We start from the raw sequence: 17,504 nt of genomic DNA, 5'->3' as shown, positions 1-17,504 counted from the left end.
ACCAGTTTACACTCCTGTAATGTTCACTGACTACACAATATATCAGGAGCACTTTTCACACTGATGAGACGAACTGTCTATTATGCACGATTGATTTACCTTATTAAATCTAACCAATAACAAAAGAAACTTGGATAAAGAGAAGCAAACTACTTAGAGAGGGACTTTTAAGCCCCATCAGGAAGATGTTACTTATAGTCTGCAGTGTGTAAAGAGTGAAATGTTTGAATACTTCATCCAGCATGACAAGAAACATCCAAGCTCTTAACACCTCATTTTATTGTCCCAACATTCAAAAGTACAAATAATTCAAACACAACAGTTTTATGAAAAAGAAAAAACAAACATTTACAGCAAGATTTTTATTTTGTTTCCAGTTTCAGAAATGACCTAAACTAGCAAGGATAACATGAAGTCATTCATCGCAGTAATTGGATTAATAATAAGAATAAGAATACTAAGAATAATAGCAATAATAATCATAATAATCATCATTGATAATTGTTAAGTAATAACATAAGCAGGAGAGAGTAGAGAGAGCCGCGGTCATGGGGCCCTGTGAACATTTTTTCGTCTTTTTTGTCTTTAAAGATTTCGTTTATAGATTTTTCAGATAGTAAACAAACACGTCTCAGGAGGAAAATGAAAACTGACAAGAAGAGCCTAGTTCCTCTGTTCACCTTCCCTCCTCCACTACTGGCTGCGTTGTTCCTACTGGCAGGCTGCCACTATAAGGCGCTACAGGGGATGGTGTGAGCCATAGGGGTTGGGCATAGAGCGAGGTGACACAGCCCCATGTTTCAAACACCCTGACATGCACACACAATCAAACACACACACACACATTTTAAACAGCCGCACTTGCTTGCTATCTCTGTCACACCCGCGCGCACATGCACTCAGGGAGACACACACATACGTTTGTATATATGTGCACTGAACAGACCCAAATGCACAATCACACACACATAATAATAAACACTTAACATATGTATATACTGTACATACACACACCTGGATGTACTCCACACTAACAAACATATGAGGACAAACACACAACACGCACACAGTTACATAAAGGAACATGCATACAAACATGCACACATGCGCGCACGCACACACACACACACACCCACACACACACACGCACCCATGTGCACACAGGGTCTAGGCGGAACACAGGCACGCATCGTAAGAGTTCAAAAGTCATACAGTGTAGGAAATTAGTTCACACATCAGAACAACATTCTACTGGGGTCGTTGCATAATTCAAGCTCCCGACGGCAGTGGGGAGCATGACGGGGTCTGGTGGGTTGGTGGGTTGGTTTGTTGCCGTTATGACACTAGAACACTTATGTGATTGGATGGAGCAGATGATGATTGGATAATGGTGATGATATCAGATGACCCGGCCTGTCAGATGACTGAGGTGTGAGAGAGAAGGATGTACTATGCGAGCATGCGTCTGAGTGTTTAAAATGCTCTCCACACACCTCCTTCATGTTTTCAAGTCTTAACAACAAACAAAAAAATCCAATTCCTTATATTTATACTTCTGGAACCATTCCCTTACCTTTCACCTTTCAAAATATATAATATATATCATATTAGAGTATATAAAATATAGAATCGGTACAATCCCTTTTCATACCTCCAGAGTAGTCTAGCAACAACTGCTGTAAATAACAGTTGGTGTGCAATGGTAACAATTTCTCATTTTTAAAGATTTGTTGGTATGTCATTTGAAAACATGATGAATATTTTTAAAAATAAGTTTTGACTCTTAAGTGTTTTTGACCGATTTAGTCCAGTGCAATGAATGACCCTCAAACAACAATGGGCATTTGCTCCTTTTAAAATGTTTCTGCCCAAGCCTCCAAGAGCTGAATGTTATATAAAATGTTTACTGAAAACTGAAAACTATGCTTTCAGACCCACATTTTTGCATAAGGTTTCATCACAAAGCGGTAGTAAGTGGAGGGAGGGTGTGGACGGAGTGGCTTTTTAGAACTACACAAACTTATCACAGGTTATATTGAACCAGAACGACTGTTTATAACATTCTATTAAGACTAAACTTTATTGAAAAAGATCTAAAGATTTCATTTTAACAAGACAAGAAAAAAGCAATAGCAAATTTAACTATTAACTAGGTTATGCATAGCGAGTAACTGTTTCTAGTAATAAGGGAAGAGCGTCCCCCAACCCTCCAGACATTTTTTTCAGTTTTCTTGACTTTTAGATTTTTTTATATTGTAATTTTGATATATTGGTACAAAGCACAAACGTACTAAAAGTTCTCTCAGTGCAGTGGACTACTGGAAGAGTCTCTCCACTAGTCGCTTTGTTCCCTTTTGCTCAGAAACGCCCCCCTCCCTGTACCAGAATCACGCAAATACACAGACAATGAAACAAATAAATACATAAATACACAGATAAATTAATTAATAAATAAATATATAATAAATAAAATAAATATAAAAATAAATAGTTTAAAAAATAGGTAAGTAAACAAACTGCTAAACAAATACAGTTATATTCTAAGCTTTTGTTCGGTTTCTTTTGCCGCGGTAGTTAACTGAAAGTTAATCCAAATCTTTTTTTTTTTTTCTCCACAAGCAACATGACAACAATTGAACAGTTTCCTCACAAGTTTTTCTAAGTAACTGAACCACCACTTCATAATAAGTTGTCATATGAAAAAGACAAGCTCAAACAAAAGAACAGTGACAACTCAGATAGTACAGTAGATATTGTAAAACAAATGTAGACTATATATATATATATATATCATCTATTTGTACACAGCAAATAAAGACACAGTTGTCATAGATCCTTTTTAAGGAAACAAATATCTAGACTAACAGAACTAGCTAATCATCATTAAGTTTTGACAAACGTTTCACGCTCAGCAAGTAACCTAAAAGTCAGCAAGCCAAAAAAAAAAAAAAACAAAATAAAAATTTGTTCAGTGATTCTTACAAGGCCCAAAGTCGTTTATCTGGTTATTCAGCAAAGAAATAGTCTCACCAGATTTTTGTGGGCCAACAATAAACAAATATTAAACAAAGAACAGCAGCTCAATTCAATGCCAACATCGAAGTATTTTTTTTTCTTTAAACAACACATAGAACAACAAACTTGGATATTTAAGATATGTGAATAATGTAGTATAGCACCTACGTTTGATCGCTAAAAGGAAGTTCTTTTCAAATGTAAGTTCACCAACGCAGAGCGAAGAAAATGATATAGATAATGTATAGTATGCTCTCTAAATGGATAGATGTGTATATATCTATTTACTGATATCCCATATTGACTGATGACAAAAACAGGAAAACAAGTGGACAAAGGGTCTTCTTGCTTTGGGCTCTGGACTATAAGGATGGTTAGGCCTTGGAAAGACCCCTCTCCCTTCCCTTTTGGGTATCGCTGTTGAATAATTACGCACTAGTACATATGTGAAAAATTACCAAAATCACCTACCTCAGTTTGCATCCCTTTTCACAAAACCTTCCATCTACAAAATCACTGCCAACTTGGATTCCCCAAAAAACAAACAACCTTTGATCCTATAAAGTACCACGGCAGAACGACAAGACAAGGTGGTGCCCCCTCCCTCCCGCCCCGGCCCCCCCTAGTTAGCCAGTCAAAATATTTTTCTCTTTTTTCAAATCCAGATTCTTGTAAAAATTCTTCAATAATTATTATTTTAATTATCATTTATAAAAATAGATCTTCTTTCTCTTTATTTTTATCTTTTTCTAAACGCATTTTTTTTCAAGCAAAGAGATCTTCTCTTTGGCAACAGTGTTATTTTTTTTTTTTCTTAAATTACTGAACGTGTCATCAGGAAAGCTAACCCATCCCCTCCCTCGCCCCATCTCCCTGAACCCCTGTGAGGAAAGACATTATGTTTTGTTTGCGATACAAAACAAAAACAATGTTAGAAATTCATTTTTTTTCTACATAAGAGTTACTGGGATTGTGAAATCCCATTTATAATTGATTAGGGGAAGTTTTTAATACACACTAAAAATGAATGAATGGTTCACCAATTTAAAAAAGAGCCCCCTCCCTTTCACCGACAGGGAGGTATATAATACTAACGACAGTGGATCCGGATTTACAAAAGGAAAACAAATCCTGAATCAAGACAGAGAAAAGGTTTCAATCTAAAAAGGACATTCTCTTCTCTGAAATAAGGGGATACAGGGATTTGCTACTGTTTACACAGAAGAGAAAAATCATTTAAACAACCACAACAAACAGAAAGAATATACAACAAAGAGAAGCCTGCATTATCACAGGACCTTCCAAAAACTCATGAACATTTTCATCATTTCATTTTTGTAATACTTAGGCAACATTGGCTTATAGGTCCAAAGTTATAATATAAGCCATTTCTAGTTCAATTTGTTTGATGGTTTGTTGGTTGCTTTGTGTTCCGGTTGGAGTTTGAGTTTGCTGTGTTGGATGGCTGTAGTAGGGTGGTAGTGGTAGTGACTGAAGGGGCTAAGGGACGGGTGGAGGTGAGGGGGGAGGTTGGGGGCAATTTTGGAGCAGACAAAGTCGCGGGGCAACTGCTTCTACCTTTTAAAGTTCAGGACTTGTGTGTCTTGTTAGTCTTGAAGGAGACTTGCAAGACACGGTCGCCCAACCTGTAGCCGTTGAGACTGGCGATGGCCATGGCCGCCTCGTCATAATTCGTCATGGTGACGAAGCCGAAGCCTTTGCACTTGTTGGTGTTGAAGTCACGGATCACCTTGACATTGTTGACGGCACCAAACGGCCCGAACAGCTGCCAGAGCACACTCTCATCAGAATCTGGGGACAGGTTGTACACGAAGATGCACCAACCGGTGCCCGTGTGCCCAGGGATGTTCATGCCAACCAGGCTGGTCATGCTGTCAATGGTGATCGGCGAAAACCTGAGAGAAGAGGCAGAGTGGGGAAACATGGAGGAAGAGCAGAAAGAAAGGGGGAGAGAAGAAAGCAAGTTTTAATTGAACAGGTTGAGGCATAGAGTGAAAGTCAATGTCTCTATCTGCAGTACATGAAGTGGCCATAAACTGGTGAAAAACCAATCTCCATTTTGCTTTTACCTCACAACTATTTTTAAAAAACTGAATCCTCCCTAAAAATCTAAAAGCATCTGTGTAATACACTACTATCTACAACCATTTAAAATAACAAGCTTGAGGGCTTAATCTGCTTAATATTTGCAGTTTACCAATCACAAAGACGCTGATCTCCGAGACAATTCAGATAAATTAGGAAACATATACACGGATGCTTATTGTATGTGCATGTACTGATTGTGTATGTCTAAATGCATGAGTTTGTATGTGAGTCTGCACTGTACCACTAAAGCCTCCCTGAGCTCCACAGTTCTGAAAGGCCTCCTGTCAGGAGTGACGACAGTGCTGCATGCGGGGCTATATTTCTGCTGAAGGAGATGCGGATGAAGGTTCTGTCTTTGTGTCCTTGAGTGGCTCCTTCAGGAGCTAAATTGCAGGAAGTTGTTGAATTAAACCGTTGCTGGAAATTCATCAAAGATCATGCACCAGCCTGCTAAATCTGTTCTCATACGCCTCATAATCTTCTCCTTTTTCTTGTGATGCAAGAGATTTGAATCCTCAGTTGACTTCACTTAATTGCCTTTCCGCTCAAAGGAAAGGGAAAGGAGAAAAAAATACCCCTACTTTTAAATAAAAGGTAAATGAGATAAAAAGGTTCATTTCTTATGCCACCTCCCTCCAAGAAACGACGATAGGCATTATTGGGTGTGCTTTAATTGAGATTTCCGCTTTGCTGCAGCTGTCTCAGAGAAGGCTGCTTCCTTAAGAAAAAGGAGGGAGGAAAGAGGGAACAAACTAGATGGAAAATGGAAGCACTTTACAGCCCAGTGGCATTAAGGTACAAAGTGTATTCCTCCCACTCCTCCCGCAGTCGGCAGGGTGTTCTGTTCTGGTCTATTCCAGAGCTCGTGGCACTGATCGATAGCATGGCTTGCTGCTCGGGGCCCCTACCCTCTCTCTCTCCGGCAACTATATATGGCCAGCAATCACTACGACCTTCCTGCATGACTTTGGTCATGCAGTGCTTCTGGCTTTTGTGGTTGGTGTGGACACTAATACAAACTCCTAGGGTGGTCAGCTCATTTACTGCAAAGAGCTCTCTGCACCAATTTCATTTTTTTGATTACATGTGTTAAATATTGTAGTAGTATATGAGAAAAAGGTTATAGCTGATGAAATATATTATAAATCTACATGACTGACATACAAAAACATTTTTGTAGTCAACATAGGGATGGTGCAGCAGCAAACTATATTATAATAGGCTAAAATCCTTTGTCTCTCATATCTCTATGTGACCTCAGTGTCTTGTTGAGACTATTTTAATATTTTCTCCAGCATCAAACATATGGAGGCCTTGTCTGACTTGCCAGGCTCTTCAGGCCTCTCCTGCTGGGCTTGAAAAAAAGAGTTGTGGTGATTTGTATGCGGAAGCTGGAGTGTGTGAGGAGGTTTGTGAGAGTGTGAGGGTGACGGTTTGGAGGCTAGCTCAAACCGCCACTGCGAGGATGAGCAGATTAGTGTGTAAGTATGTACATATGTGTGTGTGTGTGTGTGTGTCTGTGTGTGAGTTTGAGTGTGTGTGTGTGTGTGTGTGTAAATGTGCATGCGAGCGTACCCATCAGAGCGGGACCAAACACTAACCAATGTTACAGACGAGACCAAGGGTTGCATAGCAACAGTGTAGCTGACCAGATATCTATTCTGTCCTTTCTAAAGCCAACCATTTCCAGCTCTTAACACCCTTCTGCTCTTTCTTTTCATATAATAACCTCAGATCGCTGAAAAGCACCTCTAACTTGATGACATGCTGTGCAATCAGGATAGCTGAATCAGACATTGTTTTCATCTTTAGAAAATCATGTAAAGACTCAGGTGAGGGGCAAAGTACTTATTGGGCACGGGGGCACTAGGGTTAAACCTGTGAATGCCACATTGTATCATATCAGTGTGTTATTCTGTAACTAGATTCTGAATTCCTGCATTTGACAGAAGTACTGGTTTTTAGAGAGCTTGCTAAGAGAACATTTCTCTCGTGCCAAAACTTTGTTTGTGTTTGAGTAGTTAAGCTGACTTCAGATGGTGTCCCCTGTGCTCGCAACATGCAGGATGCCACTGTCAGCACATGAAACATCTATCACCACGGTGGCTGCTGCTCTGGGTTATGTAACACCTATGGTAGCGAGAAAGCAAAATGAAATGGAGGCGAAAGGAAGGAATTCGAGCAGAGCAGTGCCAAAGCTGGAGCTGTCTGCAGTGAAACAGCATTTCCTGTTTCCAGCAGGGATCCAGGTTCATCCAGCCTCATCCCATGTCCTAGCTAAACACCGCCTTACCTCAGCTAGTGCTGCCAAGAAATTAAGGCAATATACATTCCACTGTACAGATATATCACACAGAGGAGTGTGCACATAGGTGATAGTGGATGTACAAAGGTCTTACTCAAATGATGAAGTAAGGAAATCTCCATAATCAGTGTGACAGATTAAAATTTTGCTTCCAAAGTGAGAATATAGCTGTAGAGTGACAAGGTAGGAGAACCTGAATCCGGTAGAAAACAACACACCTAGAAATTAGGAGTTTAACACCAGAGAACAAAATCCATTCAATACACAATAACAACCCAAAACAATCCAAACAACACCAGCACTTGTCATAATCAAAACAAAGCAAATTCATCACCACTGAAAACAAAGACTGATTGTTTTCTTTCTTTTCTTTTTTTAACACCCTAAGTGGTTGGTAGGGTTTTAAAACCAACTCAAGTTGACGAGGAAAAAAACCAAACAAATTAAAGAACCAAAAATGCAGTTGACCTTGAACCAATTGTCAAACGCAAAGTGACTGCAAAAATACAAGGAAACATAAACTAAAAAAAGAACAGAAAAAAGGATATTGAAAAATCATTGAGTCAACATGGACATCTGGCATTGGGTGAAGTTTTTAATTACCTCTTTACGCCATAGGCCATATTAAGCAAATTGTCCAGCCTGTAAAGAGAAGGAGGGTTCTGGGGTTAATGGTGGGCAGATGGTCGACTCACTCAATGGAACTAATGTTAAGTCCCTGTAGGAACTGCATGGTCCTCCTCACTCAAGAACAAACAAACCCATCTACAGTTGGCCCATTACACTGAGGAGCCCCACCAGAAAATGCTATCATCAGTTAATGAATCTACAGTACCATCAGTATGGTCGGCACTTGCTCAGTCGGCCACTGCGCTATTTCACAGGTTTCAGTGTAGCCCTGCACTAGCTAATGCTAGAGCAGAGTGCTGTGAGCACATCATCATTACTGTAGGTGCAATGGTTTAATTGTTACATAAGACTACAGCAGTGGACTGGTCATAGTTCAGTATTACAGTCACATGCAGAGCACTAATGGTAGCAGGACTGGAGCATGGCGTTGCACTTAGCTATACTAGGATGCTAGGCTAGCCATAGTGCTACGCAATGGCAAATCATTGCCATAGTTTGTGTTACAGGAAATTGCATGTGGGTATTCATAATTGCCACCGCATTGATGGTTAATTAAAAGATGGAGGTTAATGAACATTTCTTTCCATAAACTACGATCTTTAATTTGTGTTAACTCAATTGAGAGAACACCTGAGATGACAAGAAATGATCCAGAGTTCTGTCAGTGTAATGGTTTGGTATTTGAATGATGGTGAGCGAGAGAGGCGGTGATGATTAGTATGTTTTCTATGAGGTAGACCAACAAAAATCACAACTGAACATTAAACTAGCCATGAAATTGTGAATGTCTGTCTTTGTGGTTGGGGTCAATCTGTTAAGTGCTGACAGGTCAGGTGGAATGGCTGAGTTACAGGGTGTCCTCAAAGGGTTAGTTTTTGGGAAATGCTCTGGTTTCACAATAATTTCAGCCTGTGAGCTACAGACACTGCAGTCAGTCAGGGTTAACTACAGTGTGTGTGCATGTGTGTGTTTGTGAGCCAGGCTACAGAACGCTGTGGGCTGTATGAAACGTTGGCCCTCTTGGATGGATGCAGTCTGCTTGGTGACTCAATGACCTTCATTCCTCACTTGGGTCTGGCCTGTCTCATGTCTTATTAACTCCTCTGGCCTAATGGACAGGGGCCACGGCTTATTGAGCAACAGCTGGCTGGTGACGCCTTGTTCCTCTTGAAAACACTACAAACTCTCTGACTTTGACCCGACTATCAGGGTTGTTTCTCCTTGTCTCTTTCAGTCAACAAGCCTTTGCTTTCTTGCAACTAGACTGCTTCACTGTATTTGCCAAAACTTTCAAGTGAGAATTAACATCTTATTGAAAATGTAATTGTTTTTACCACATTATAATCCAGATCTCTGTTGTACTATTAGCACCGTTTAAATGTAACATTATTTTCTTACTTGATATATAAACACAACTTCATTTTTATTTAATTGCAATTAAGGCAGCAATTAGGGTTTTGTAGACTTATAATAAATTACTTTCATAACAATAACTTTAATATTATTTATATTAATCACTTTAAATTTAATTTACATTACACATTAGAGATAACAGATCAGTAGTCGTCTAATCAGGGACAATTTAACACCGGGATGCCAAGTAATTTTAGTTAAGCACCTTATAAATTATGAATCCTGCAGAACTCTGGGTATTGAGCATCCTGACTAAAGAGCGCTGCAATAACCTGTGATTTAGAAAAAAAGTATTTTAACACTTGCTCACAAGTTACTTTAGATCACTTGATCTTTTTTAATTCTAAATATTTAAGATGTATTTAAATGTTTAAGATGTGTAAATGAAGTCACATTGTAGTTAGTACAACACTGAAATCCCCACACATCTGTTTGACTTCCTCTACATTTAAGTCAAATTTCGAGTACATTGTAGGTCTACTAGGGTCAAAGTACATCTGCATTGTGGAACTTTTCCCCGTTAACAATACCAAAAAGCCCTAAAACAAAGAAAAATGTGGAGGAAAGGATATACAGAATCATTAAAGCCGTAATTAGCCCATTACGTGGGAAGGGAACAAGCAGACTGCTTTGTGGGTAAATGAGTCAATTGGAGAGGATGCTCAGAGGAGAGACGCTCCAGACCTGGGAGCACTAAGACATCTGCTGGCCGCCGGGCCGTTGGGCCTCAACAAAACAACCTGCTGCTAACACAGTCTCTCTCCCTCTCAGTCCCTCTCTCTCGCTCACACACATGTACGAATGCACACTGATGCATGCTCACCACGCAAACACTCTGCCAGCTTTTCACACTGCCTCTCCAAGCTCGATATAAACAATAGGGCTTTTGTGCTTTCTCTCAATGCATGTTAATGGAGGAATGGGCGTTTTTGTCTTTTCTTTTTTGAAACAAAAATCTGTTCAATTAAAATTGGCTCCTGCCCTGGAAATAATAAGGCTAATTTGCTAATTAGTACCATTAGTTAACGACAGAGGATCGGAAACGAGCAGGGATCTCGTGCTAGGTGTATTGTGCTTCAGTCGATTATGTTTGCTGTCTTGGAGAGGGACCATACAAGCTCATTATACATTAACTTGTATTACAGCAGGCCCACATAATTTAGTCACACAGGATGGATGTAATTACAAGTGTAGTTGGATTGTACTGTATACTGCCAAGTCTCTTTTTTTAACTTTGGTTTTACATATGTGCAGCAACTTGTTAAGAATGTGAGGGAAGTATTAATCTAATATCTAATGGGTAGATTTTATTATCAATGCTAACTGGCATTTAAAGTAGATTTATGCATCATTAGCTTGAAACATATTCACGAGAGATATATATTTTAGCTTTAACTTTAATTACTTTAATTTTGCCTTGCCAGAGTCCCTTGTTACATATAAGAAAATAGAAAATGCCCTTTTGCACTGTTGTCCTTAAAAGATTGAGTTAAAAAAGGGAGACTGTGCACATCGAGCACATTTATAACTTCTGAAGTGTTGAGGTTTTAGTGGAGGGCTTGGGAGCAGAGAGCAGGAGCACAGGGACACAGTGAGGAAGTGTCCTGTGGTTGTGAGTTGTGATGAGAAGCGACAGCTCTCCTGCAGAGCCTGTAAATTGGCTTGGCGTATCACAGACACACAGCCACGCTACATCGCTCAGGTGTCACACCAGGGAAGCCGCTACAGAAGAAAAATACCTTCCAAGCTCTGACTTTGATGGAGAGTAAACAGCGCGACCGGCTTACTGTTATTGAAAGAGAGAGGAAATTGTATAAGTATGCATTCTGTGTCCAATTTTGAAACATCCTCGTTGAATTGGATGATAGAGCATAATATCATATCACCTCACCTGTTTCTGTCTTGGTTTTGTAGTTGAGGTGAAAGGTAACAAGACTCCAAGGAATAAGCCCTAACCATCTCTAGTGTTGTGAAACATTTAAACTGGAAAAAAGAACTGTTTGTGCATTAGTGAGCGACAGGAAATGAACAGGTAGGATGCCATATATACAGTATGTCAGCTGAATACTGTATATATAAAGTTAAGTGATGGCTTAGTGTAGAGCTTACCGACCTGGGCAAAAAACATTCTCCTCTCATATGTACTCAATTTAATTAAGTTGAAACCAGGTTAAAATGCAAATCCTTATATTAATTTTTGGCGTCATCTGTTTTGATTTGCCCTTTGTTCACTGGATTTAAGGCATAAGTCTCTCTTAAATAACTTAAGGTTTTAATACAGGGACTTATGCAGTATTTAATGCCATAAATCATGTCTTGCATCTGGCGAATATATTTAAAGTCAGTTAAACTACAACATTGTACTACAACATTATGGCTCATTGTATCAATATGACCATATCATGCAGGATTAGGCCTTGAAAGGCAGAATGACAAAGAAAGCATATTAAATGAATCTTTTTCGTTTGATAAACATTTACAATATTTACAATCCAAACACATGTTTTTTGCCCAGGCCTCACAGGGAATATTCTGGGACGTGTTGGCATGATGGCAGCATGATGAAATGGGGGGAAATACGTAGTTGTGAACGACAGAACCCCACAGTCTCTTATGAACAGTTCCTCTCTGATCTGGGTGGACCCACACAGAGTGCTCACAGGGCCTGATTTACTGACACCTGCACCAGGCGCAGAGCTCACACCTGTTGTTCTAAAAGAGGACGTATTTATCGAATATGAATGTTCACAGGAGAAAAGTTGCATCATTGCTGATACATTGGTGTGAGTCATGCTCTCTATGTGTAGGCGTTACATCCCCTGTTCCAACACTGTAAATTGCATTTGGTGCAAATGTTTTCCAAGTCAGATTGTTTAGAATAGACATGTTTCCTTGATTAAATGCATTTATTGTCAAGTATTGTCAACCAAGAATAATTGCTATTAACTAAGACTGATGACTCGTATCCGTAGGTTTTACCACCTCGACATTTAATCTCTCATATCCACATATGAAATAGCAATTGTGTTTGTCATTCAATGATACGAGACACACATTAGATGACATACTTGTTTTCTTGAATTTAAGTTATTTTGCATAAACTACTTCTGTTTGTTAAGTTTGCTGGTAAATACATATACTTACTTTCCATTACTCTTAGCTTGGACACATTAACCTCGAGATTCCCAGCCTTTTGAGCAGATTGACCTTGTGACCCCATTCTTAATCTTCTTGTGTCTAAGGCACTTTGGTTCATTTTGTCTGTTCATAATCTCTTTTGAAGAGAGTTGGGAAATAGGAGGAGCTGCTGGTTATGAGAAGTATATTTCCCATTCTGAATTCCTACTTAAAAGTTTTCTTTTAATAATCTTCTTTTGACTGCTCAGTTACAACTTACGGTCAAGCAGGACTGCTTTCAATATTACTCCACAGAGCAGCCAATCACTTCACATTACTCAGGAATTTTGGTGGGGTCACCGAATTCATATCAAAAGACCTTAAGAGTGGGCCAGCTGCCAAGGTTGGGAAACTCTGTTGTATCAACACCTTCAAAATAATATATCCTGATATAAATTTTCATGCTCTGACTACAGTACTACACTTTCCTACCCCATCCTGTCTTTCCCCTGTTCCGCCGCCTCCTCCATGGTCATCTCCATGTCCCACCACAGTACTCACCTGAACCTCTGAGCCTGGTGGTGGAGGGGCCCTGGGTATCGGCGATTGGGGGACTGGTAGAGTTGTGACAGAAGGGCTTGGCTGGTCTTCTGGCTGGGGTTGTTGGCGAATTTGACTGTGATGGGCTCGGCAGCACCCGATGGCTTCTGTCCATTCAGGCCCTTGATGGCCTCCTCAGCCTCTATCCTCTTATCAAAGCGAATGAAGCCCACACCTCGGGAGCCACCTGCGGGGCCAGCAGGTCACAAACAAACAGGGCCCCTTTTACTTTACAGGGTTTAAATGGAACATATCCAATCTATAAATACCTTATGTACTGTATGTTTTCCCAGTCAACCAATGTTAAACACAATTTTCCCAAATAGTTTTTATACTTTTACACATGGATCTGAAACCAGACACTGTTTTTGGCTATAAAGGAACTCATTTAAAAAATGAACTAACAAATTAGAAATGATTATATTTTGACAAAAAGGAATTTAAGGTGACTGTGTTTCACAATGTAAAAAAGACACAAAGATTAAACACAAAAAAGCTGAAGCAATGAGGCAACTTGATAAAATAATCAATCGTGGGTGATTGCTAAAATTGAACATCATTCTCCAACAATCTAAGATGTTTTTCTCTCATACCTTTTCCTGCAAAACAAGTCAAAGCAAACCAATTTAATCACGAGGCTTTGTGATATCCTTGTGTAACTGAATCACCTTGTTATGATGCTGTGTGTGTGTGTGCGTGTGTGTGTGTGTGTGTGTGTGTATCACTTGTTCTCAGGTCTCTCTCGTAAAAGAGACCTTGATCTCACTGAGAGTTCATGGATAAATTTAACTAATGCAGAGATAGCTGCTACAAGGAGCATTCAAACTGCTCTTATTTTAATATTTCATATTTTATCATTATTTATTTTTAATTTTTTGCCTGATATAATCTTATTTGATTTACTTATTTTTTGCCTTTATACAGGTAGCTACAGTGAGAGAGAGACAGGAAAGTCAGGGAAAGTACAAAAAGTACATGCTCTACCATGATAGCCACCAGGGCGCCCCATAATTTTATTTCATTTTATTTTACCAAGGTGACTTCTTTGACCTCATCCACCCCACCCTCTAAACCTAATGTGCTGCATTAAACATAGGGATTTAACGTAAATTCGGAGAGATAAAGAAGATGGAGATAAATAACAGTAACAGAAACACACGTGCACACACACACACACACACACACACACACACACACACACACACACACACACAGCAGCTGTAGATTGAGCAAATGTATTGGCCACGAGTCCGTTTAAAGACACACAGTCCATTCTTCCTTCATGCTAGCTCCAGTCACAGTCAGCCACACACACTCCTCATGCATTGTTCTCAGTGACATTTGAGCCGTTTCCTTGGAGATATTTTTTGACTGCCACCTGAGAGGAACATTTAGAGATGTGCTTCCTGGGAGGTCCTTTATTGGTGTCTGTGAATGCTCTGTGTGTGTTACTAACTGTATATATGTGTGTGTGTGTGTGTGTGTACACGCGTGCACTGTTATCTATTAATGGATGCTGTGCCTTGTTTTTAATGAGGCTGCCTAGATGGCCCAGAGGATGCTTGCTCAGTGACAGCAGCACTCTGCCGAAGAGACTATTTACATAACACTGTGTGTGCACACAGGCATGTCTGTGTGACTGAGACTGAATAAAAGAGAGGCAGTGAGAAAGAGGGGAATTTTGTGTTTGAGCATCATTGTGTGCAGTCTCTGTCTCACACATAAAAAGCCCTCCTTATTGTTATTCCACATTTTTGTACAAGCCATCTCTCTCCCCATCTCTTTTTTATACTTCCTTTTGGCTCATCTCATTGCACTCACTCTCTTGAATTCTTGTTCGGAGAAGCACCTTGACCATCTCACTTCCCCTTTTGTTCTCTTTTTCTCTCCCAGACACAGGCACCACAAGGTTATTTACTTTCCAGCCAAGCTGCAACATAAAAAGATGCTTTTTGAAAACCAATGATTAATGAAAAATGTTTTAAATTGCCTTACAGCTCTAGTATTGGGGCATACTATTAAGAGGATTTTAAGTCAAGCTTATTTTTCCAAAAAATATAAAGTAAAAATATAATCTGATTTTATCTGCATTGTAAAAAAAACTGTGGATTTTAAAATGATACACAAATCTGGCTGAAAGTCATATCAACAATTTGCAGCACAAACACTGTAGTTTATCTTCTTTTTTTTTTTTACTTACTTAGAGAGACTAAGTAGCTAATTTGCACTTTCTCTGCAATTTTCTCACCTTTCAAACACTGGAAACATTTTCTTCCCTGTCAACTTTTTTTCCAAAAAAAAAAAATGTTCTTGTGAAAATTGATAAAAACTAAAAACATGTGTCTAATGAAGAGGGTTTTGACACAAAGAATGTACTTTAACTCATCATCTTCACTGACCGCACAAATACTGCCGTCCACAGACCCGAACCACAGCGTTTTCCTTATGCCTGTTGGATGATCTCATTAACTCGTATTCAGTGTAAATTATTCTGTTTTAGTCTCACTTTTTTTTTTACCTCTCTGGCTCCCTCTCCCCTGACAGGCTTTCACAGCCCCCCCAACTTCCTCTTATGCCAGCTCTGTACCTGTACATTTTAATTAGCTTGTCAGATGCAGAAAAATAACAATTCTAATGGGATCTACACAGTGCAAACAACAACCAATGCTGTTCCTACGGCTTTCCTCATTTATTACTGTAGTTGTCATGAATGTGCTGTGTGTGAGGTAAAATGGCAGTCACTGCTCGGGGAGGGCTGTATTTGAGCTACAGTCACTAACTGTAATTGGTAATGGGCATAAATCTAGTAAGCACTAAAACTCCCCATGCTTCAACTTGATAATTGGAACCTGCCCAATTTCACAACAGTCTTCTGCTGAAAGGCACTTAGCAACTCCAATAGCCTTGCTCAAGGGCACCTCAGCGGTAGTTAAGGAAGGGGAGAGCATTGCTCATTCACTTCCTTGGCCGAGGCAAGAGAGGAGAAGAGAGGACTGTATCTCTCCTTTAATCCTCACACTTGTTTGGCCTTGAGCTGCTCCTAAGCTGGTTCTGGCTGGAGGGCCTCTAGACGAATGCTTGGCATACAGATGAAGGCAAACACACACATACACATTCTTAAGTAATGACTTGAAGAGGTGCTATTGAGAATGAAGTGTGAAAAGCGGAGTAGAGATGTCCATGACCGTTTGCGATCATCCATGACCAATTGCAGTGTAGGCGCGAGTATGTTTGAGAGAGTAGTGCGCAGTTTTGTCTCAGTTTGACACCAGCTGCTTGTGTCATTGACTTTGTACAATAACACTGCAAGCAGGTGAGACAGGTGAGGTGGCAGTTGACCCCATCACCCATATTTCTGGCAGATACAATAAATGTAGGTGTGCACGCACCAGTGTGAGTATCTCCTATTTGTCTGCTGTGTCTACTTGTGTCCACAGGCTATTGTAACAAGTGTAGTCTAGGGCAATAATGTAATACACTTGTTCAAGAACTCAAACTTTGAATGGGAGTTAGCCATTACTGAGAGCACTAACAAATCCAGGTGGCGAAAGAGAACGGATATTCTTTGGCTCAGGTACAGCTGAGTGAGGCCGACCCTCGGCCAGTTCTAGGCTGTGCCGTGAAACACTCATGCTGCACTCTGTTCATTATCGCTAGAGAGCCAGAAGGGATCGATGGGACTTTACAGGAGAAATACCTAATAGTAGTGTGAAACATGAATTTATTTGAAGGTGTACGTTTGTGATACTAAACAGCGCTCATCAATATTGTTCTGCCAATTTGACCTGATTATCCACAAGTCCATATTGTTTTGTTGTTTTATTTTTGGTTGGTTTTCTTTACAACCCTGTAAGAACTTAATAATAACAATAATTATTATTATTTAGCTTATTAAAATTATCAACCTGCAGGATGGAGATGAGCCTCATAATTCTCATTATCCTCATAATCCCTCACATCACAACTAAAACTGAATTTATCTTTATATCATGTTCAGCTGGCATCATATCAGTGTGTCAGATACTCCATTTCGGTTTAATGTGTTCTGAAGTTGTCACATCAAATCAAATCACTGACACACTATAAAACAACTGGAGGGCAGAACAGGATTGTATATTATCTCTACTTTTAACATTGTTTGCGGAATTATTTTGTTAAGGGATAAGTTTGGCATCATTCTGTGGTTTATTTATTTAAAAAAAAATCCCATGTAACTACTGTTAGTCTGCCTCTCAGTACTTTGTTTTAAGATACAGGATTAATTTATGGAGACTGTTTTCAGCTGCAGAGTAATACACAAACTAGGGAGTATTTT

At 39.6% G+C, this 17,504-nt stretch overlaps 1 protein-coding gene across 8 annotated transcripts in view; it reads right to left on the bottom strand.

Moving 5' to 3' along the window:
* Positions 1–255: 255 nt before the first annotated feature.
* Positions 256–17,504, bottom strand: part of elavl4 (ELAV like neuron-specific RNA binding protein 4) — an 83,255-nt gene continuing 66,006 nt past the window's right edge. For 6 of the 8 annotated variants that reach the window (XM_071487764.1, XM_071487765.1, XM_071487768.1 and 3 more), the window contains 3 exons: positions 13,151–13,376; positions 8,033–8,071; positions 256–4,931 (listed from right to left, as the gene is read on the bottom strand). In XM_071487764.1, the coding sequence (XP_071343865.1) occupies positions 4,604–4,931; positions 8,033–8,071; positions 13,151–13,376 (593 nt within the window). In that variant the 3' untranslated portion in view covers positions 256–4,603. The remainder of the gene's footprint in view (positions 4,932–8,032; positions 8,072–13,150; positions 13,377–17,504) is intronic. The other 2 variants (XM_071487769.1, XM_071487772.1) reach the window with 1 other exon arrangement.

The sequence above is a fragment of the Trachinotus anak genome, unplaced genomic scaffold, assembly GCF_046630095.1.
Source record: "Trachinotus anak isolate AG129_WGS33_773 ecotype Australia unplaced genomic scaffold, CSIRO_AGI_Tana_v1 ptg000010l, whole genome shotgun sequence".
Lineage (NCBI taxonomy): Eukaryota > Metazoa > Chordata > Actinopteri > Carangiformes > Carangidae > Trachinotus > Trachinotus anak.
This window is presented reverse-complemented; position numbering and strand designations above follow the sequence as displayed.